Here is a 24,418-nt window from a genome sequence, read left to right as displayed (position 1 = left end):
TGGATTCGTGATGTACAAAAATGGCGAAAAGATTTCAACTTTCTTCCTAAGGCTTTCACGTTTTTAGAGTTTCAAAGGGTACATCAATATCATCATCAACGGCGCAACAACCGGCAACCGGGCTAGGCCTGCCTTAATAAGGAACTCCAGACATTCCGGTTTTGCGCCGAGGTCCACCAATTCGATATCCCTAAAAGCTGTCTGGCGTCCTGATCTACGCCGTCGCTCTATCTTAGGCAGAATCTGCCTCGTCTTCTTTTTTACCATAGATATTGCCCTTGTAGATTTTTCGGGTTGGACCATCCTCATCCATACGGAGTAAGTGGCCCACCCACTGTAACCTATTGAGCCGGATTTTATCCTCAACAAGACGGTCATGGTATCGCTCATAGATTTCATCGTTATGCAGACTACGGAATCGTCCATCCTCATGTAGGGGGCCAAAAATTCTTCAGAGGATTCTTCTCTCGAACGCGGCCAAGAGTTCGCAATTCTTCTGGCTAAGAACCCAAGTCTCCGAGGAATGGATGAGGACTGGCAAGTTCATTGTTTTTTACAGTAAGAGCTTTGACTCTATGGTGAGACGTTTCGAGCGGAACAGTTTTTGTAAGCTGAAATAGGCTTTGTTGGCTGCCAACAACTGTGCGCGGATTTCATTGTCATAGCTGTTATCGGTTAGGATTTTTGACTCTAGATGGGAGAAATTATCAACGGTCTCAAAGGTCTAGTCTCCTATCTTTATTCTTTCCAATTGATCAGTGCGATTTGATGTTGTTGGTTGGTTTTCGGTGTTGACGTTGCCACCATATATACATATATATACCTCAGCATCACGGATTACTTTCTTCAAGGCCAGGTTAAAGAGGACGCATGATAGGGCACCCCTTGTCGTAGACCGTTCTTGATGTCGAATGGTCTTGAGAGTGATCCTGCTGCTTTTATCTGACCTCGTACATTGGTCAGAGTCAGCCTAGTCAGTCTTATCAATTTCGTCGGGATACCGAATTCTCTCATGGTCGTGTACGGTTTTACCCTGGCTATGCTATCATAGGTGGCTTTAGAGTCGATGAAAAGCTGGTGCAATTGATGTCCATATTCCAACAGTTTTCCCATCGTTTGTCGCAGAGAGAAAATCTGGTCGGTTGTTGATATGCCTGGAGTAAAGCCTCTTTGGTATGGGCCAATGATGTTCTGGGCGTATGGGGCTATCCGGGCTAGCAAGATGACTGAGAATATCTTATAGATGGTACTAAGCAACGTGATACCTCTATAATTACTGCACTGTGTGGTATTTCCCTTTTTATGTATGAGATAGATGATGCCCCCTTGCCAGTCGTCAGGCATTGATTCGCTGTCCCACACCCTTGAGCACAAGTTGATGAACCACTTGGTGTAACTGGTCGCCTCCATATTTAACCAATTCGGCTGTAATTCCATCGGCTCCTGGCGACTTATGATTTTTAAGGCGATGGATTGCACGGAACGTTTCTTCTAATCTTGGTGGTGGCAGTATTTTTCCGTCGTCTTTATTTGGCGGGACCTCTAACTCGATGATGTTCTGGTTGTTCATCAAAGTACTCAACCCGGAAATCAGATTTCCCTCTTGGCAGGATGAACATCGTTGTGTGTAAGGCTTCATCCTGCTGACTTGTTGGTAAAATTTGCGCGCCTTGTGCGGATGCTCATTCTTCTGTTCCATAGCTAGCTTACATTCATCGTTAAATCAGCCGTTTCGACTCTTTTTGCGGCTGGGGCCAAGTGTATTTGTGGCCATATTTATGATAACGTTCTTCAGGTGATTGTGAAGATCATTTGTTGATGCTTCATCTCTAGGATCTCTGTTGACTGCGGTTATTGCGGCATCCATTTCCCTCTTATAGGTGTTGCGGAGGGCTGTGTTGTGGATGGCTTCAGTGTTAACTCTCACCTGGTTGTCAGAGGGGATTCTAGGTGTTGTTGTTATTCGAGGTCAGAGCATCATGTCAACGAGATAGTCTATATTGGCCCCCCTATTTGTTCTGACTTTCATCAAGGCTGAGGGTGGTGGTCAATTTGATTGAAAGTGGTCCCGTCTGGAGAGGCCCACGCTTGTTTGTTGACCACTTTCCGCGCAAAACAGGTATTTCCAACAACGATTTCGTGTGACACTGCTAACTGAATAATCCGCAGTTCGTTATCATTTGTATTTTGATGTAAGCTATGGGAAGCAACGTCTCGCCTGAATACGGGCTCCTTCCCTACTTGGTTGTTAAAATCCCCAAGTATGATTTTTATATCATATCTGGGACAGGCTTCGAGGGTTCGTTCTACTGCCTCGTAGAAGGTATCTTTCTCCGACTCTGCAGTCCTCTGTAGGGGGGTGAACGTTAATGAGGCTTTTATTTCTAAATTTACCTCGCAAGGGCATAGCCATTGGTTATGTTTTGAAAGCCAGTTTTATGTTTTAGCTGACTAATAAACCTACTCCCAGCAAATAGTTTTCTGGATGGTCACTATAATATATGGTATAGCGACTCTTCTCCAGGAAACCGTACCTTTGGGGGTACATACCAGGATATTTTCCGGTATGTTCAGGATTTAGTAGAATCTGAAAGTGTCTTTTGATGCAGTTTATTTGAAAGCACAACAAGCTAGGAAAGACTGCAAAATGAGGATATACGGCTTCATACTTCTTGTCTGACCGGTATAATCACGACATGATAGGAACTGGAATCTTTAATTTCTTTCTCTATAAAAAAAGATAAATATTATGAAATAATGAATTGCATTTTTACAGATTTAAAAATAAAATAGCAGATAAATCAGGCAGTATATTTGGTAATTTCTTATTTACTTGCTTGAACGACTTATCGCGAAGAGAAAGAAGGTCATTTTGTGATTACTCGCCTTTGAACATAGTACTTTGATACCTTACGAATTATAAAAATTCTTCAAATTTTTCTTCAATAATCTATTCCTTATCGCTTGAAAATTCGTGTTGTTATTTTCTATGCGCATAATCAAGACCCTGTACACGAATTAATGGATTTTTGTGACCTATTGACGTATATTGCTTAACTTCTTTAGGTTGTTGTTTTAAGGTGGACATTTAAAATAAACAATGTAATCAGAAAGGTATTAGTCATGCATTGAGCCTAACAAATGAAGTAGAGTAAAGAATACCTCAGATAAATGACAGTTCGAGGAAAATTTTCTCTATACGAGGTGGTCTGCAGCCAGTTGGCTGCGCTTGTGAAATTGCTCTTTGCAGCCCCTGCTTTTTCTGATCATTTTGTCGCAATGTGAAATTTAAATTTACGTTTCTGTTGTTTTTGATAGAGTTAGAATAAAGATTAACAGCAACAAAACGTAGGTTCTCAGTCTCGCAAATCATCGCCCTTCTCATAAATATATATATGTGCCAATGCACAGCCATTGAAGGTGTCGATCAATTTGTATATCTTTGGTAGTGTTTTTGCTGCCAGTGTCAGTGAAGTCGGTGCCGCTCGGCAGATTTAGCAGCGCTACATTTGTCTGGTTTTTTTGACTAATTTCTGGTTATCGGGTACTTCAATGCTAAAATTAAGTTGAGATTGTTCCGCGCCAACGTTATCTCTGTGTTGCTATATGGAAGCAGCAGCGAAATGGACGATCACTATTACTTGGAAACTTCATTGCAATTGCATTGGCGTCCGTGACAAATGTCCTGTTAATTTGAAGGCGGAATTTGCAAAGAATAGGTACGTGATAGGCTGAAGTTGATGTACATTGCTAGCTGTTCTGATGCATGGACCGATACAGTCTTATCATCAACAAAAGACAATATTCATATCTTTGAGTTTCATTGTTCAGCCATCATAATTGTTCCTTATGCAACTCATATTATCAAATATTGTGTTACAATTATGGAATTGCTTTATTTTGTCTTCTTCAATGTGGCCTTGGTTCCCTAGATACACATTTTCTAGTGCCCTCGATCCCACGGTCGCTTCCTTCAATAGAACAGCCTGAAATAGCTCGTTTCCTCACACGAGGTTTTCCATTAGGTTAATTTCCATATGTGAGCTCCATTTTCATTTTGGAATTTTACTGTTCGGCATTCGCTCAATATCCCCAACCCATTATAACTTGCAAAACTTGCATCTCCCTTCACTGGCCCGAAAATCTTCTGCAGTATATCCATCAATCTTTCTGGCACCTTTGCAAGGATCTACGTTTTACAGCCGTTTTAGAATTAACCACAGACAGGAATAGTATTTTGTCCATTCGCAGTTTATTGCTTCTTTGGATCAGAATCGATTCCAATATGAGCAGGACTGTGTAAAAGGCATTGTTTTCACTGTCATGATTTGCCATTCCGTCTTGTGTTTTTCGTTGCAATCTTTCAGTTTCCATTAATAGATTGAAAAGTATAGGGGCGAGATCCTCCCTTTGTTTTAGTCTTGACTCAGTCGGAAAACTATGAATTACCTAGTTATTTAGCCAGTTCTTTGCGTTAGGGCACGGTATTGTTCCCCATCCAGGGCATTCCAAATTATTTTTTGAACGCGGATCCATTCAATTCCGAAAGTGTTCAACCCATCTAGATTTGATGTCGGCTGTCTTGATGGGGTCATCCACGATCAGGCCGGCTTGCAAGTTACGCCTGAACAGTCCGCAGTTGACCAGCGCCTGGAACCTTGGAGGGATGCGGTTGGCTTGTCAGTTTGGACTTATAATGGAATGAAAAATGCTTCGATCATCCGGATCCAGATTCGGAACAGAGATAAGGCAAATCGGTACGTGTGCGTATTGATGCGCTGTCTAGGCAGTGAGCGAGAATTTCTTCCGTGTGCAGCTAGTGAGCCAGAATTTTCTACGCATCTTCGTCGTTGGTGCGTATTTTTTATAAATGCTCAAATACAAAAATATCGCTGATTAATGTCTGAACGGCCAGGGTTGAACATATGATGCCATCTTTCTTGCTGGTGCGTATATGGTGTTTTTAGTTCAACAGGCGGCCGGATGGACTATGGACTGTTCAGGCGTGACTGGCAGGCCTCTCTAACCGTGGATGGTCGGCTTTAGTTTATCATATTTGTGTTTTATAGTTCACGTTGACTTTTCTTCTCTTCGACCCCATCTGGGAATTCCTTATCGAAAAAAAGCTTATTTTGTTTTCTTCACTCTTGGTGTCCCAGCACGGCAACTTTTTTTGCCTGTATAACTTTCCTTCCTAGTTTGGCGGTATGTTTTCATCAAAATAAATTTTGAGCACCGTTAAGTATGCAGTCTTCGTTGGATCAATATTCGGTAGTCCCCTATTTTCATTTTCGTCTATAACTAATGCTAGAAAATTGCTAAATTTAGAAAACATTCCATTTTGGATATAAAACATTTTGTAATTAGGATACCTATATGACGACATATAGAATAATTATTAAAGCTTTTCCAATAATAAGTCCGGCATGCTAATGCATATGGATATATTATGCGCCTGTATTCCGCAATAGCATCACTAAATGCAGTTTTCTAATTCTAACCTTGGATATACCTGTATAATACCACTACGTAAAGATTATAATTGCGTGTCTATAATAATTGCTAATGAGAATATCATGTACATTTAGCTAGAAACTGTGGCATTTGAAATATTAACGTCTTGCCAGTTATCGAAAACTGGCCAATTCTATACCAATCCTTTTGCAGGGCAATTCACCCTTACTTCCTTAATGCAGATGGTATAATTTGCAATATGAAGTCTGACAAAGGGTCTTGTATAATTTTATAGGCCTTAATAATGGCTAGAGTATAATTTTCACAGTGTGATATCTGAAGGGTTTGCTTTATATCGTTGCATTATATCGCTGTTCTGGTGGACTTTTTTAACGTAACTGTAACATTAGTTGAAAATGAGATATTGTCATCATTGGGTTCAAAAATTGTTACTGCATTTGGCAACACACTGGCACAGTTGTTCATCTTTGGATTCGGGGATGCGATATATTCGCTCGCCTGCAACAATACAATTTTCATAGATGCGTCAATCGGAGCAGCCATATAAGAAAACAGAAAGATGTAGTATTTCTTCTATTTTGATTGACAACTTGATATACGGAATATTTCACATCTAACTACATTCAGTTTAGTAATCTCAACATACTTTCGAGGTAGGGCTCTAAGTTGGGTGGGAATAAACTTGATTAATTCTATTTGATATTTTCTACTCTTAATAGCTTTACTATTCCACTTGATAGAATGATTGCTACAGCATTTTAATTAATGTGTCAAAAGTTAATCTTATAAATTATACAGTTGGGAACGTACGTCACCTGGCCGTGGAATTAAAAGTTCTGCAATTAGGACAGCTGTAATTTTCAAGCTGGGCTGCGTATCATACAACAAAGTCATTGAAAATATTGAAGGATTGAATTCCCACAAAAGGTGGTTTTAATTGTCTGCGAAGAACGTGCACGATTTTCTTTTTTGAACCATTGATGCTTTGGCAGTAATGGTCCAGAGAAAATTAAGGGAATAGATTCAGAAGATGACACAAGGGAGGAATCCCTGTTAACAGTCGCAGCAATATTCGGGATTTTTTTTTGTTTCAAATGTTGTGAATAGGTACAAATATTTAAATTAAATTTTTCATTTTCGTTTTAATCTTTAGAAGAACAAAATAGAAATAATAGGAGCAAGGACGTGACAATCAGGATCAATACAAAATTGGGCTTTTTATAGTTTTAGAAAATATTTTCACTTAATAATATTTCTCACTTTTTATGTTCTACTAGAAGATACAAGTATACGGAAGCTGTGCGGAACCTTTTGGCAAAATCAAAAACGTATTCTTTGAAAAAAGTGACTGACGATTTCGCCCGCAAACAAAATATTTTTTGAGTTATCTTGCACGTCAATTGGAAAAACACTGTTTTGAGTAAAACGAGTTTATAGGTTCGATAAACAAAAATCGAAGATTGTAAGGACTTACAGCATTTCAGCGTTTCCACCCCTATATTATATTCTTTCAGTTTCCGGCCATAATACATCTGTACACTAAATGTATATCATGTCCGGATAGCTCAAGTGGTTAGAGTGCTGAGCTGTTGTAGTGAAATGTCGCGGTTTAAATCCTAGGCAGAAGGATTTGTTATCGTGACTGGATGTCGGATGCCAGTCGACTCAGCTGTGGATGAGTACCTGAGTCCAATCAGGGTAATAATCTCGAGCGCAATGCTGACCACATTGGCTTCTACAGACCCTTACGGTCGTCAATGAAGTGCTCTAACACACTTCAAGGCCTGATCCAATATGGATTGTTGCGCCAACGATTATTATTATAAATGTATACAGATATATATCTATATACACAACAGTTTATCGTCCAAGCCATATATCTTCAAAATCATTCAAAATTTCGATTTGAAATTTTCATGGTTTATTATACAGAAGATTGCCGACATTTTTAGATGAAAAAAATTCTCTTATTTCACGTCAATGAAAGAGTCTGTGAGAAGTTTTAACTTTCTTGTGGCACAGAAACTCATCGTGGGTGAGTATGCACGGATTGCAGGTATTTCCCCTTAAATATAATGGTTAGAAGCTTTTCCAGAATTGATAGAAGTTAAAAGGGTTCTAATTAGATATAAATATCTATTTAACATGGTACCCTAACTTCTTAGATTGTGATGACTAAGTTATTAAGAGCATCATTCTATTTATTTTGTGCCCTAGGTTCGAATTTTGTCTTTACATAACATGATTGAAATTATATGAGGGAGATCAAGCGCAAAGATTATAATGCCTAAGCTTGAGGCAACATTTTAGCTCTTTATTGGTGCGTCTATAACTCAAAGAATTGGCTCATAATTTCACGAAGATGGTAATATTCCCTCGGTTTCGAAAATATGTATTAGGTTACTTCAAAGAAAGGTATCTAATGCCAATAGATTTAGAACCCAGTTTGGTAAGAATTCATTGTCACCGTAGTTGAAGATTCAGTTAATATCATGAGTAGATGTGTTATTTTTTCTCTTCAGAACAAGATAGCAATAGTTGGTTAGTCAACAAATTTTTCCTTGGTCTAAGCGTTGACGGCGTGAAGAGTGCAAAGGTCGCTGTCATATTAACTGTTGGGGCTCCTCTGTAAAGAGGAATTGAATATCAAAATAAAAACACGCATGTCCTATAAATTTTCTATACGGTACCGTTGCACGTCCTGTTTGCTGGTTAAATAGGAAGCCGACCTAGGGCTGGTACGAGGAGAGAAAAGTGCGCAGATCCTCTTTTCAAGAGGATGTCAATCTATAATGAAGAAAATTGTACGGTTGTGCATGCAAAACAATTATGGAATAAATGGACGGCATTGATAATATTCTAAATAAAGCTAATAACAGCAAATATTTACTTTTTTCAATTATGATTGTATTCTTTCATATATCGTATTGGCTATCATTCAAAAGGATGGTTTTATTTGCCATGAAAAACACTCGGTACCACTAAAGTATTAATGCTTCATTAATGATAAATTTCAATACTTTCTTCATCTTCAGTAACACAACAACAGCTTAATGCTATACCCATTTAATTACGGCTATGAAAAAGCCAAAAATTAAATATGTCTTTCTAAAGATTTATTGAAACTACTAAACTGTGTTGAACGTCTTCTAAAAAGATATTTACCAATTCTAATGAGCCTACTTGAATTCCAGTCAGTAAATAATATTTATGATAATTCAAGAATTGCAGTGAAACCGGTTTGCTTTAGTAGCTAGTATTGTATAACAATGTGGGTAGGAGAAATCGCAGTAAATTCAATTTTTGAAAAGTTGTCTCTTACTTTTGCGTTGCCTCCGTTGAACAACGCATTTATCTGCTCTACATATCGTTGCAAATTCAAATTTAGAAGAAGAAATGTTACTTTAATTACAAAAAAGAAAAAAAGTGTCTGAGTGCATAAATATCACGTACAAAATTTAATGGGAACATTTATAAATATAGTCAGGCGGAGGCAACTTATCAGATACCACTTCACCTCATTTGGTAGAAAATATGGACCGCATATTGTCAATGACATGACTTTCTGTCGACGATACGGGGACATCTCCATACACGCAAGAAGGGGTAAAAATGTTAATTTTTCCCCAGAAAGTAGCAGCTTATGTTATAAACAGATCTCATTTTGACCTCCTGTTCCGCAAGAGGACAATGAGGTGAACAAATACGGATATGAAGTGATACAAGTTTTAGTCTCAGAAACCATTTAGTTGGAACTTAAAGTCTCTTAAAATACATCCTATCAGAAAGTTGATAATATATCGCTAATTTGAGTAAAATACTGCCTTGATTTTATCCAAGGACTACAAAATTTCGAAATAACGTAAACCATAATATAGGATACTATACTAAAACTATTGTCACCAATAAAGTAATATAATATAATAATAGAGCACCAAATTTGGGTTTTTTGGTGTGAATTTATCTCACTTTAGTTACAGTGTATTCTTGCTAGCTCAACCCAGTGAATAAAATGAATTTTGGAGGAAAAATACACAAAAAACATAAAGCTTTGGGTGTCAACACAATTATTAATACAGAGATTGTCAATATAGGACGGACGGATCTGAACGCCAAAGTAAGCTCTAAACCGTAGCGGCAAGCTCGCCTCGTCATTAGAGGCACATTGTTCCAGCATAAACTCAGTTGAGTTTCTATTGACCGGCAACAAACGTCAAATCAGATCGATCTCATTGCTTGAGCTGTAGATTCAGGAGTTATCTTCTGGATGCGCACAAAAAAAGAGCACTAATGTAAAAATTGCGTTGTGTAGTCAGAAGTATAATTCCATTCTATTTAAAAAAAAATCCTAAATTGCGTATAATCTCGAAGTTCAATATCGAGTAGTTGTTTCCTCTTTTGGGTAGTTTCTGTAAGATGATTATAACATGATGGTATTTTAGAGAGAAAAAAAACCATTGACTACTTCCTTACTAAAAAAATATACAGTGCATTTAAAGCATTTTAGAAATAAGCCAAATGAAGTTGGGATACCGGAATTTTTTGTGTTCATCTTATGTGAGAAACTCGCTGTGAACGACTTTCCATTTTTACATAGCTAAGAATACGCACCTTCATACATTTTCACTTTACTCTGTGCATAAAAGCATACATGTATATAAATCAAAAACTGCTGGTAACCAGAACACACATGCCTATTACATATATTGGTTACTACGGGCAAGCTTTATTAGCATGTACATATACATAAACATGTCTACGACCCCGCCGTTCATATAAGTTCACTTTATATGATGATGACGTCATATATGGCTTGGGTGCCATAAATTTACCTGAAGTGCGAAACTTTGACTTCCTATAACTTTGTTAATAATAGTTGGATTGCCTTCAAACTTTTTAGGATTATGTCCTATATTATCATCGTCTATGCTGATGTCAGATATACTCCTGGGAGGGAGGCTTTCCGGTGAATTTCCAAAACATGGTAATATACTATTATTAACTTTATTTGTGAAAATATCAGAATGGGATGTATTTTGAGGCCTAGATTTCATATAGTTGCACCGCTGTGATTTTTTCAGATTTTTCGATTGGGTAGGTTGTAGGCTTGTGCTCTACTTCCACCAGATTTCATATAATATCAGAAAAAAGATGACTTTCGAAAAGTACTAATTGAGCCCTTTCATTCGATTCCCCACATGACCATGTTCTCTGGAAAAAAATGTACACCTTCTTCCGGATGTATGGGAAGCCCCCCTTAAAATTCAACACAATTCAATTTGCTACGTTTCTACATGATTGCCCGTTTATTGCTTCTTCGATTTTTTTCGTGTTCTAAGCAATAATACTAATATTTTCGTTACTCAATACTAGCCTTTGTCTCATTTAGAAACGTTGTTTCGGCCGTACTTTTAGTCGTTTCCCATATTCGACTTCGATATTCGAGCTTGGTAAGTGAATCCTCGTTAGCGCAAAATGACCATGTGGCGCGGCAGGATCTGCAGCATTCGAAATTTATTTCGAATGTTGCGGATGCGGACGGGTAGATGGCAACGTGCCAAAACCATACCATCGAAGATGCCTCTTTCTCACCATATCGATCGCGGATATTCTCATTTCGGATATGGTCATGTTCTCCGCAGCATTATAGAGAAACGCCATTCAAAAATGCAATGTAAAGAAGGCAATGCTTCTCAGGGTGTTCTCCATGAGTAACTGCACAGCGTGTATTGCGTCAGTACTTCCGCAGTTCTTGACTAACCGTTTGACTCATGGTTATTTGAACAATGCCGCGAACACTGTTGTCAAGAATGCATTCAAAAATCTTCATGGTATGGGACAGCAACCAGATCGGGCGGCAATTTGAATATTCGGCTGGGCTACTGGGGTTTTAACGTAGAAAAAAAAACACTTTTTTTGTGAATTTTTTTTTTAAACAATGAATAGTGCAAATTTATTTAAACCTTTTGTACATTATTAAGTATATTTTTTGAACAATATTTTGTTTATTTTTTCAAGCTGAAATATTGAAAAACAAGCCGGTGACAGCGCTTGGCCCAGAACGCCTTGAAAAAAAAAAAACAATTTGCCGTGTTCACTGTATCTCGGTCGGAAATTATCTGAAATCAAAAACCATTAAAATTTGGTCAAAGTATCATTAAATCCTCCCCCCAAAGTTCTCAGATTATTTTTTTTTTGCATTAAAAAATTTTTGGTGGCCATCTAAAGTGTACACTGCTATTTTTCACGAAAAATTCCGCCATTTTGTGGGTGGGAACCCCCTGAATGTAAAAAAAATGTAAACTAAACGTTGGGGGGAGGTATTTTATATGTAGAAAATGTGTACCACATTTGAACTGAATCGGTCAAGTAGTTTTTAAATGGCATTGAACACGGACTTTGAAAATAGTTTTGAGAAAAACGCGTTGGAAAGTTTACGAGGTGAAAAAGTGAAGAAAAAAAAATGTTTGTTCTACTTACACAGAATCATCGATTCCAGCTCCATAAAGTAAAGTCCCTGCAATATCTGCGTTGTCTTCAGCCTCTTTTTTTCCAAGTTTTTGCTTTATCCTGGCTTCTCTGCTCTGCTGCTCAGCTTGGATCTCGGCCCTCTGAATGCGGATACTGTCCTCCAATCTTGCGTATTCGTGAGCGCTTGGACCGACACTGATGTTCATATCCGACAACAGGGTGAGCAAAGCACCAGCACCTTCGTGGAAAGTACGTGCAGCTACATTGGATGCAAAATCCACAATTTGTTTGCTGCCAGAAAATTTTTTCGGTGCGATTCTCCAAATTAGCTGGTTCAAACTTTCGTTGGCATTTTGTGTGAAACCTCCAAGACACCTTTCCAGAAGTTCGTCTTTACTCAAATCTTCGTAAATCGGTTTGATCGCGTTTGAGACATCTTCTGAAAGTGGAGTGTAATTATGTATGAAATTTGCAACTCCTGTTATAGCCAAAGCTTTCTGATATAGGCAGTATACCTGCTCGACAGCTGCACTGCCTTTCCGAGCGTCCGCTCCTCCCAGAGCTACAGAAAGGACACGAGATTAACTAGACAATAACTTCTAAAGTTTTGCTCAGATCGATTTAAAATTTTGGGAAAATATTCTTCAAATTTTTAAAAATAAGATAAGACAAAAAGAAAAATCGATCGAAAAGTGCAAACCCATCTTCTCGGCATCGAAGCAACAAATTTTTCCAAATCGGCCGATTACCATTTCCTTACTTTCTCTTTAAGATGTAAATCTTATGAATTCCTTTTGATACTTGCAAAAATGCTATCTTGAATTTTCGACCTTTTTTTGTTAGTCAGTGGTTCAGCACAAGAAACAAATTAGTAAAGAATTTTTCTTTACTGATTAAATAAACCCAATTAAAACCTATAACCCCCAACATAAATTATTTCATCAATTGTTTATTTGAACAATTTCCGTTTTCTTTTAAGTGAGTAGATCCCATAGCAGGATATTGCCAATGAATTAATAATAGTGAAAACTCTTATAGTTGAATAGTCATTATTGCAGTTCGACAATTTTTTGCTAGTCATATATTTCCCGATATACCTTTCTCGTTGCCTATCACGTTATAAGAGACATTCAGTGCTTGATTACGCATAAAACTCTGTTAACCAAACGACAGGGAAATTCTTGTTGAATATGCAACGTATCTAATTACTTTTTTGTATTACTTTATGCGGTATTTGTGAATTGACTAGCGGCTAGATTTCTTCTTCAACCACTCAACCATACTAGACGATGGCTTGCGTGAGATAAACATTCGCAGGCAAATCCAGCACCTTGAGATAGAAGTAGTTATTCAAGTAATTTCAAAGCAAGTTTATAGAAGCAATAGACATAGGTAAGAACTGAAAGGTTCGTTGCCCTGGCCCAGTTTCGATTAACATACAAAAAGCTTAAGATACAACGGTCAATATCTTTTGATTAACCTTGGGGAGATGCAAAATTATGAACCGTTGCATTATTCTTGAAACTATACTTTAATTGATGCACAGTACCTTGTCTTTAACGTCTAAATTCATAGAATTATGCAATTACTTCAAATTTGGACATTTCCTTGCTATCTCAGTACTGAGTGTATTATTAATATCGCCTGGTCATGTTCCATATACCACAAAAATGTATCTTACATAACGTGCACTTAATTCTGTATACTTTACCATAATGCATAGAAAATGAATTTGAAACTTATGTAATTTAAAGTGGACGTTCTATATAGCCTTGCAACAGTCCCATCTACTGAAGAAAGGAATTCATCAATTGGGGGAAACTCATCGATTTTCGATGAGAAATTACGCATTCGTGTCAGGAATTGTCCTCAAATAAATATTTATTTGGGGCAATGAAATGAATAGGGAACAACTGTTGAAAGTAGATTCGATTTTAAAAATGTATCTTTTTGGAAGTTTCTTGTAGAAGCAAGCCATAATTACCTCAAATTATCCTCAATTTTTGTCATTATTAGAATAGAAATTCCAAATTGTTGGTTTTTTAAAATTGGTATTCAATTTTCCTTTTTGTTTGTTTCACGGATTCCTAGCTTTATGTCGTTTGACTTATTCATAATTTTGAATGCATTCTCTATTCTTCTTCTTCTATTGAAGTTTTGTTTGAAACAAAACTTTATTAGAATCGATTCGATGTCTGCCTATCTGTCTGTCTGTCTATCAAATCCAAATTACCCGGAAAAGGCTAAACCAATAGTCACGAAATTAGGTGGGGATGTATGGTCTGTGGGGGAGATGGAAATTTCTTTTGGCAGAATATGGTCGTGTGGGTTATCAAATGAAAGGGCTCAATTAGTATTTTTCGAAGCTGATGATATTTTTGATGCTGGGTGAAACATCATAAGGGCTCCAAATGTGTAACCCAAAAAGTCTAACAGGTCTGGTTCTCAGCACGTCTCCAATCGAAAAATCTGAAAAAAAAACACAATAGTGTACCCATACGAAATCTAGGCCTCAAAATAAATCAAATAAAATCCCATTCCGATATTTTCTTAAATAAAGTTAATAATAGCTTACTGTTACATGATTTAAACATTGTCAACGTAGGCTGGTGTGTACGGGTGGCTAGTGGTTAAAGCGCTAGGCTGTCGTATCAGAACGTTGCGGTTCAAATCTCACTGGTGAAAGGGATTTGTTTCTAGATGGACCGGATACAGGATACGAGTCCACTCAGTTATGAATAAGCAACAAGTATCTGAATCAAATCAAGGTAATAATCATGGGCGTGCGCACCGCTGACCATATTGGCTCCTACTGGGTATCGTAGCCCTGCAGTGTACCGTTACGGTCTTAAATGAAGTTCTCTATCACGCTTCAAGTCTCAGATCCAATTGAATTTGTGCTCCAACGATTATTATTAATGTAGTCTGGTGGCGGCCTTCATAACTTCAATAGATATTGTCAATGCACGTGAGAAAGCGTATTGGGAGTTTTCTAGGGAGAGCAATATTGAAGTTTGACATAAAGCGAATTCTAGCTAACCCTGACTACAAAAAGGAATGCATTATACTTTAAAAGATACTCAATGTTTAGAAACGTACCCCGAAAGGAGTGTGAAACAAGTAATTTGAAGCCTCAGAAATTGCTGCAATGCCTGGTGTGACGAACAAGACGGTAATAATATTCTACTGGTAAAATTGAAAGCAATCAGTCGACTCAAGGCTGCTCTAGCGATCAATTCTGATCTATGCTATCAGCAACTCACAAAATTGAGACAAAGTTAAAAGTTGGAAGCTTCTGATATACAAGTATTGGTTTTATCTTGTAAGAACATTTGAGATTGCCTAATTGGCCTCATGGAAATGTAGTTAATACCTCTTAGTATATTGATGCAGGCGTCCTATGATATCGTAGGGTGAGGTAAATTCACACTAAAGAGACTAACAGCTCTCGTTTCAATCGTGGTCATAGTGCCACTGATCCAGTCTAACATTTATACCTTCATTATCGAAGCGATTTTCCCTGCCTTTGGTATGCAGTCAGCACTCGGAACGATAAAAGGTACGATGCCAGATGACACTGCGATAGATTTTGAATTTTAATCGCAATGGACGCCAGTTTGAAGCTCGAGACGCTAAAGGAGCATCATCTGTAAGAGCGGTGAGGGCACTTCCATGATAAAGTTAAAGCAATTTGACCACAGTTCTTGACGAACTTGGCTTGGCTCACGGTAATCTGAATGATATCGTGAATGCATTTCACCGGACTGTCTTTTTTTCTCATATTAGTAATGAGCCTATTTATCTCTGTTGGTGGTGATAGGTGAAACTGTTCCAAATGTCGGCACGAAAAATTCTTCCGTTGAGCAGAAGTGACTAACTTTCTTAATTATAATAGTATTTCTCTCAAATTTTTCGGTATCGTTCCCCATTGCAAAATTGTATACTTTTAGGACAAATTCAAGGGGATCTTCCAGAAAATTTTCAAAATACAGCGATATACTACGATTCAAGTATATATCGCCTAACTTCCATCTAATGAATTTTCCCAGATTTTTCGAATGCATCCTTGAATTGAGTGTGGAGTTCTTAACCCAAGTGACCCTTTGAAACTAAGGTTAAACATACCGGCTCCAGAAAGTGGAAATCGAATCTTTAAACTTGATGTCCCCTGGGGTTGCATTCGGCGAAAAAAGGTTTTATAATATATTCCCCCTTTTCATATATAAAGGACCTTTCCCATCAAAATAAAACGACATCATGCGCTGCATGTGTTGGGGTTCATAACTGAAACATCCCCATCAAACTGCAGATTAGTAGGTATAACCGTTTCCGAATAAAGACAAGAGGGGTGAATAGATGGTAAATTGATTTTATTTTGTTGAGCATAGGATCTCGGTTGGGAAGGTACCATATCCTAAGGTCAAAAACAACCGGGAATTGATAAATGAAAGAAAAACGACTTTATTTTTAGACAAATTTATTTTCTCATCTTCAAATAACATGCATCTGAAGCAATATATGTGAGCCAACGTTTCACCCACTCGTCCATGCACTGCTAAAAGGCCGCCAAAGGGATGGTATTTAATTCCTTTTCTCGTCGCAATCGCCTTTCGGCTTCAAAGCGCCACATCACCAGTAATTGTGCGTTTCATGAAGATCGGGTTTTTATTCGCTTTGGAAATCATAATCCAAGCAACTGTCTTTCGATGTTACGACGTGTCGCATCCTGGCTCGTGACACGTCTCATACGCAAAACTTCCTGCTGGGCTTTTTCATATGCAATGCCAAGTTCACTACCAGACTTTCTTAGGCTGATATGACGATTTTCGAGCGCCATTTCATTCACTTTTTCAATGTTTTCGCCGTTGTTTGACATGGAATGGTGCTGGAATGATACACACGCTCTGTCACTGTACGACCACTTCTTAAAGTCTTTATACCAATCGTATCCCCGAGTTTTCGACAAAACAGATTCCCTAAAGGCGTTTTTCGACATTTGTCTAAGAAATTTCGTTAGCAACACAAATTTTCAAACAAACTTATTGCATAAAAAAACCCATATTAGAATTGGACAAACAGTAAAATGTTGATTGATGCAAAGAGACGCCAGGGAAATACTAATGATGTATTGGCGCTAAAATATTGACATGTATGTCAGGAAATTAAAAATAACCGGTTCAATTCATGCTTCGTTTAAATTAAAAATTCCCGACACTTTTTGACTGTAAGCTATGTCCATCATTTATTTTGGTCGTTACAAAACTAGTTTCCCATTGAAACCCAAAAATAACTATTCGTATTAGCACGTTCTTAATCTGGAAACATAGTTCACTAGATGAAAATGATGGCTTCTTGTCACGTGTATGTAGTACGAGGGTAGTTCAATAAGTCCTTATCCGGCGCCGGATGGCGCGTGAACCGCCCTAAATCATCTGTTTTTAGTCAGCGCCACTCCCGACTAGATATATAGTGCAGTCAGAGTCCACATCTTCTGAGTTTACGTGTTTTTATAATCAATTGAAAAAAAAAAATTGCTTGTTAAAAAAAATGAAAAAAAACGAGTTCAGAGCGGTAATAAAAAATTTTCATTTAAAGGGCTTAACTCCATATGAGATAAAAAATGAATTAGACTCGATTCATGGCACATCTGCCTCCGCCTTAGCAACGCTTTATAATTGGGTAAATGAATTTAAGCGTGGTCGTAAATCAACAAGTGACGAACCACGTTCAGGAAGGCCCGTAGAATGGTGTTGAAGGATAGAAGATTAAAAGTGCGCGAGTTAGCTGTGGCCACAGGGATATCAATAGGTACAGTTTTTTCAATTATACATGAAAAATTAGGCATGAGAAAGCTATCAGCAAGATGGGTGCCGCGTTTGCTCTCAGCTGAGAATAAGCGAAATGGAGCGGTCACCTCTGAGCTCTCTTTTGGCACGCATAAGTCGGAATCGTGTCGGCTTGTGACTGTGGATACACCACTACACTCCTGAGACGAAGGAAGAGTCAAAACAGTGGATTGGCACGGGTGAACCAGCTCCAAAGAGGGTGAAGACCGTAAAGTCAGCTGGTAAGGTTATGGCTACAGTTTTTTGGGATGCCCGTGGAATTATCCTTATTGACTATTTGGAAAAGGGTAAAACAATTACTGGTGAGTATTATGTATCATTATTAGGGCAGCTGAAAGAAGAAATTAAAAAAAAAACAGCACATTTGGCGAAAAAAAATTCTTTTTCATCACGACAACGCCCGAGTTCACACGTGCTTTGTTTCAATGACTAAAATTGAAGAATTAAACTTTGAGTTGATCGAACCCCCACCGTATTCACCAGAGTTAGCCCCCAGTGACTTTTTCTTATTTCCAAATTTGAAAAAGTGGCTCGGTGGACAGAGATTTACAGACAACGAAGACGTCATTGCCTCTGTAAGTGCTTATTTTGAGGAACTTCCGAGAACACACTTTTCTGAAGGATTAAAAAAACTAGAAAAACGATTGACCAAGTGAATAAAGCTCCAAGGAGATTATGTTGAAAAATAAAAAAAAAATTTACTCAAAAAAATTGTTTTTACACTTTATTCTAAAGACTTATTGAACTACCCTTGTAATATTGTAATTTAAGGAGTCTAGTGTTTCATAGGAAGAAAAATTGTCAAAAAAATTTATATTTCTTCTCAGGGTGTATATGTTTTGAATCACTGCTTTTCCAATGAGTCACGTCTCTTATATTTTGTGCCAATGTTTCATATTCGCTCTTCTTCTCCACCAGCATAAAGGATATCAAACTCTATGCAAAGCGGTTCATTTGTTAACTAGCAGTTAATATATAGGCTGTAGTATGGAGTAATTGGGGATCAATTAAAGGCTACTCATAACACCTGTTAATATGTGGTAATGCAATCTGCAAAATGTTCGGTTCCGATTCCTCTAGTCGAAATTTACCTCTAAGCGTGGTGTGATCCATAAGAATTGACTATAAAAAATAATCTATTATGTATATTATTATAATACACAACTTTAATTTTCAAATATAACGTGTTTGCCAGTTATCAAATGCCATTTCAAAGTAATTTGCCGTGATCCTGCTTATAATTCCTGGTATGGATGGATGGATGTGTTATATGTGGTCGAATCGTTGTCCAAAGATGAGTCTTTTCAGGGGAGAGAGGGAAGTCTTGCGGGCCCACGTAAGGAGGCGAGGCGACCTGTGAACATAATATCGAGCCAACCAGTGTGGCATGGTGCATGGTCGTGGTAAAGTTTTCACGACCCGTCGATATCTGATCGCATGCAGTTGTACCGTTTTGGCAGTCGACTCAACGCTTTCACATAAAACTCCTTGTGAATAATACCACGATGATTAAAAAAGGCCAGAAGCATAGTTTTCACCTTGAATTTGCTCATCCGAGCTTTTCCGGACGGGAACAACTTAACACTTAAGCAGCTCGTGGAAGCATCTCCGTACGACTGCTTAATCGTATCATAAGTTTCCTTGGTGGGTTGACCAAGTTTGGAACAAAACTGCATTGCATAGTGATTGTAACGACAGTTCTAAACAGTCGTCCGCAGGAAATAGTGTGCTCACTCTACAAAAACACGCAGGATTACTATGCAAGTCGCGTTCTGTTCGTGAAGGCTCCCCTTCGCGCCCAGTCGGTTGTCTCGCCCTCAGAAAATCACTCCTACTACTGATTGATTTCGCCGTGTGTATACATGCCATCTTACATCGTTGCTACTACTATAGAGCCAGAAATGAGGTGAAATGGGATATATCTTGCGCTGTTCATTTCCCATTCACCATCACTTTTTGTGAATTAATATAGCATCCTAGAAACCATCAATGAGTTCAGCAACCGAAACAAGAAAATCCCTATCACTTGTTGACTGCGAGGTCCTTACATGTATTAAAGTGCGTTTTTATTACAAACTTTTCAAAATCTATCACGGCTAAATCTCTAGGTAAACATTTTATAATTTCAACGATAGGAAACTCAAATACTTCATTACATGATAAACACTAATGAATTATTTCTAAAAATCAACAGCAAAAATTGAGTTTACTATAACTAACAAACACATTTCGTGATTCATTAACGAGAGTTATAAACTGGCGTTTGCAGACTTTGACGTAAAATTTATGTCAGCTATTCTAGATAGTCCAAGCATTCAACAATTCTAGGTAGATATTCCATACTATTCGATCCAGCTTTAACCGTTGACATGCTTTTTAGTGAGTCAAATGAGATATTGATTACAATGAACAACACCAGCCTGCTCTTCGTGGAAATCAGCAGAGCTAGTTTTCAAGTAGAATTTCGCTTCTCTAATAATTTGGAAAATGCAATCTCCACCTGGTGCTTATTAATGACTGTATTGCTACAATCCTGACTTCCCCATTGAATCTAGTTCCAACATCGGCCGTAGAGAGAAAGTCTGGCCTCTAGGGTAAAATTATGCGGACCACTTTATTTTTATCAATGAAATCTCTATTCCAGGCCCGAGTTTGAAACTAAGGCCTAATTGTTGATATTCTAATGCTCATCACTTACTTTCAAAATGTCTATTATCTACAATCGACTTTTTTCTGACTTAGCCACTATACCCCAACTTCCATCAGGTTATATTTTCAAGTGCAGTTGCCCCCTTAGGAGCTGTATGAAGCTTCATGCCTTGGGGAACAATTCCAATAGCTCCGCCCTTTAAAACAATCTGAACCAGTATAGGGTAGAGTGACGATGGAGATTCTTGACGAACCAGTTAATCCATCCAGTAAGTCTTTTCAAGGCGAATCGGAAAATTGGTTGCTCCGCAGGCATCAAGAGTCACAAAATGGAGCCATAATTTGATTATAAATTGTTAAACATCAATTTATTATATATTTTGTTATTTTCAAATTCATTTAATCATTCGAATAAAACTTGAAATTACTTTCCAATCTTATCTTCACGCCAACCTAAATCATACTACCTTTGGCATCTACCGAATTCAATAGCCTACGATTGTATATTTTATCAAAAATTGATTACGGTAGCGGACCATTGAACCTTAAAGCGCTTTTACTGTGTGTTCATATGCAATGCTGATATATAAATATATAAACATCTAAATATCATATACAATGCACGAAATACATTTTTATGACACCATAAAAATAAATAGTTCTAGAAATATCTTTAGCATTCCCGTATCAATGGTCACAATATTACGTTCAGTTGCAGCGTTCTTTTTAGAAGTTACCCTTCTCCTTGGCTCCTCGTTCTGCTTTTTTGGAAAAATTAGTTGAAAAATGAAGAGAGCGATTTGTTGCTCTTGCCAGTTTAGAGACCATCGTGATAGTTTGGTAAGATAACGTTATCCTCAAAATTCCTTGAATTTTCTTAGTTTCCAGACTTATAGCAGGGCTCTTAGTTGTTCAAAGAAAGGAGTCCCAGAATTATCTACTTTTAGGAAATTAGTGTTGTTATTGTTTTATATTTAAGACTAATATTGATAATATGAAGTGTTTTCGATTTTGGTTTCTTTTCAAAGTGACGAAATACTTCTTTCCCGTTGGTCAATCAAATAGTAGGTCCTTACTATTCTAGCTACATTCTTGTGTACACGTCTTTTTCTCCGCTTGTGAAAACATAGTGAACTGTGCTCCGCAACTGGATCATCCGGATTTCTATTCGTTGCTCGTTTTCGGTCTCCTTGCTTTAAAATAAAAAAAACGTTACTAATGGAAGGACACAAAGCGCTAATCACCTACCTTACTTGTTCTCTTTGCTTGACGATGTAAAGTAGGGAAGCCAAGTTTTATGAAATGTACATTCTGGGTGATCCTATGGCGACTTCAGTGCATTTTTCTCGAAGACGGTAATATGGATCATTATATAAGACAATATACTATATTATGAATTTGTTGTGCTGAGAGGAAACGATATTCATTGACATTAAAAAGCAAAGTTTTTGTGTTCCAACTCTAACGAGGGATCCTTAAACGAAAAAGTTCATCAGGTTGACATCGTTACTCATTTATAGAGCTTAAAGTTAACATTCTATTATTTACCGAAGCTTCTTGCTATTGCTGGATACCGGCATTTGTGTTTATAGGAATACCAAACTGATCTAATCTATTATTTTGAATGGCCGAGATAAGTTATCAGGCACTTTATAATTAATTTATTATTAAAAGCGAGTGCAAAATTCTAACATGGACCGTCAATTAAAAACCTTTCTTCATCATTAGCGATAAAATGGAGGCTGCCAGATGATTGGCGTTAAGTTCCAGAGTTGAGTTTCCAGAAGGAAATTGCTCTGGCAGCACTGGCGTGCGTATTCCACCAAAGCGCTTGGCCGGTCACTGATTATATTTTGTTGCAGAAGAAATTTTAATGCAAAAGGGGGAATATGTAGCTGTGAATTTCCGCATTCATTTACTACTGCTTTGATGACAGCGATGCTACTATTGCATTCATATCCTGATAACTTCCTCAACCATCTAAAATTTCGACCCACCAGAGAGTACTAAAAAATAGTGAGATCATGTTCTACCACATTAAAGTATTGTAATAAACCGCATATTGATAAAACTTCGCGAAAACCTTGTCTAATCCCAACTTTTGAAGCATCAGCAATCTAGCCCAACTGCCTTCCCCGCCTCTTTTTGAGGCACGTCAGATAATTCTTGTAGCTTCATCTACGGTTGCACAATCGGCTACTGGAGATATAAAAAAAAATCTTCAATTTTGTCTGGCTTTTGACCACTTCATAGCTGTCCAATCCTGGCTGACATAAACACCACCGAAGTTTTCTCGGATTAAGGTGGGCTCCTCAACAAAGTAGCTCTGTGACCAGGTTAGCGTATGCTACTTTCCCAGATGAGGTGTAGGAGTAGATCAAGTTGGCTCATCGTTTGTGAAGCTTACAGAGGGCAGTAACCCCGACGTTATAGTTTCAGGTGATTTATCTCCTCGCGGACTAGATTTATTCGTCAATCCTTTCTACCTGCAAGCCATTCAAACAAACCAACTCGCGGGTAGCCGGACATCACGGACCCATCGTCTCCTCTTCTGGTCTCCCTTATGATTGTGGTCCCTTACGTGTTGCTTCCCCGCTCAACTCTGTTTCGTTTATTCTTTCTTGTGTGTACTTTTCCTGCAGTTTGTTTGAACTTCTAACTGTCAAATTCCGGTTTTCTCTCTTCTTCCTAATTAACTGGAAACAGTATACATCTCTTGCTCCTTCTCTGGATAATTTTCAACAAGCCTCAAAGATGTACCCTTATCAATTATCACATTCATTTCCTACCTTGCTTACCGATTCATTGCTCATCTCGTTCCTTTTCTCCTTTCACTGGAATTCTCCAAGGCTCTATGTGACTCGCTATTATTTCTATTTTTTATTAATGACTTTCTCTCTTACCCCACCTGCTGGTGCTAACTCTGCGTAGATGACCTTAAGTTAACCAACATCGTTGGTTGATATCGTCAATCGTTCTTCCAAAATGTCTGGTATTTTGCGTTCCTCTTCTTTATTTCAATTTCAATAATCGATCGTTCGTTCCCCCATTTTTTTTCACTATTATATTGTTTTTTTTTATTTAACAAAATTCAATCTGTATCCTGTTTAAGGCAAATTCAATTTCTTTTATTATTCGAGAATATTTCGTTGGGCTCACGTTGAGGTTATCACTAACAATTGCTTAGCATGAGCTAGTTTTGATTGATCCTATGATTTCATGTTCAATGTTAATTGATCATTATAGTGTTATCATTAACGCTCCAATTGCTAGTTGTCGCTTTAGGCCCGTTTCCCATTAGTGTCATTTCTTTGCAAGCCTGTTTTGTTTTACTGAATGCATAATTAAACAAAACGCGAGCTTTTGAATGTGTAGCACTGAAGGCATACAAGATATTAGATTGTTTCTAAGCAGTGATTGGACCCACTATTGGCAATTCATTATGTTCGTACTCAAAGAATGCTGCCCAGTCTCATTGAAAGTATGGTCATTTTGCTCAGCCACTGCATTTTTTTTATGATTGAAGTACATATGTTGAGATTGTACTTGATACTTAGCGTTATTCGTGTCAAGTGCAAGCAGTTGAGACTTCTACGCTCTGCTTGGATATAGCGATGAGAAACATTGGGGCAGGCATATATTTAGTTATTCCCTTTGTTCAATAATAAGGGTAACTAAAGTAACAAACTATTTTCTTTTTGAAATTCCATTTAAGAGAATTAAGTAATAAAATGTCAATAATAATTCATATTCTTGATTTACGCAACAATCTCATCGAATAAATTTTTTCTGTATGGAACTGATCATCTTTTGAAATTTCTTGATTCTGCGCCCTTCCAGTTGTATCCAAACCGAAAATGGGTCAGTAAACCAGAAGCTGAATGCTTGAGGTATAAGGTTTTATATTTCCTTATGTGAGTGCATGACAGTTCCACGTGCACATAGTTAAAAATTCAATTACGCACTATTTTTAAAAG

General features: G+C 37.7%; 1 protein-coding gene and 1 long non-coding RNA gene across 4 annotated transcripts in view; one reads left to right on the top strand and one right to left on the bottom strand.

Annotated features, from left to right (window-relative positions):
- Window positions 1-24,418, top strand: part of LOC119649978 (catalase) — a 61,859-nt gene that overhangs the window by 15,999 nt on the left and 21,442 nt on the right. The window contains exon 1 of one of the 3 annotated variants that reach the window (XM_038052420.1): window positions 21,150-21,281. The exons of the other annotated variants lie outside the window; for them this stretch is intronic. Coding sequence (XP_037908348.1) covers window positions 21,228-21,281 — 54 coding nt within the window. The 5' untranslated portion in view covers window positions 21,150-21,227. Of the gene's footprint in view, window positions 1-21,149; window positions 21,282-24,418 lie in introns of those variants that run through there. 3 annotated transcript variants of the gene reach the window in all.
- Window positions 7,745-8,485, bottom strand: LOC119649980. Its single transcript, XR_005249222.1, has 3 exons — window positions 8,366-8,485; window positions 8,166-8,262; window positions 7,745-8,101 (listed from the first exon to the last, which is right to left on the bottom strand). It is a non-coding gene; the product is annotated as an uncharacterized LOC119649980 (long non-coding RNA).

This window comes from Hermetia illucens, chromosome 2 (assembly GCF_905115235.1).
Source record: "Hermetia illucens chromosome 2, iHerIll2.2.curated.20191125, whole genome shotgun sequence".
Classification (NCBI taxonomy): Eukaryota; Metazoa; Arthropoda; class Insecta; order Diptera; family Stratiomyidae; genus Hermetia; species Hermetia illucens.
The sequence above is the reverse complement of the archived record's forward strand: the minus strand, read 5'-3'. Positions and strand labels throughout refer to the sequence as shown.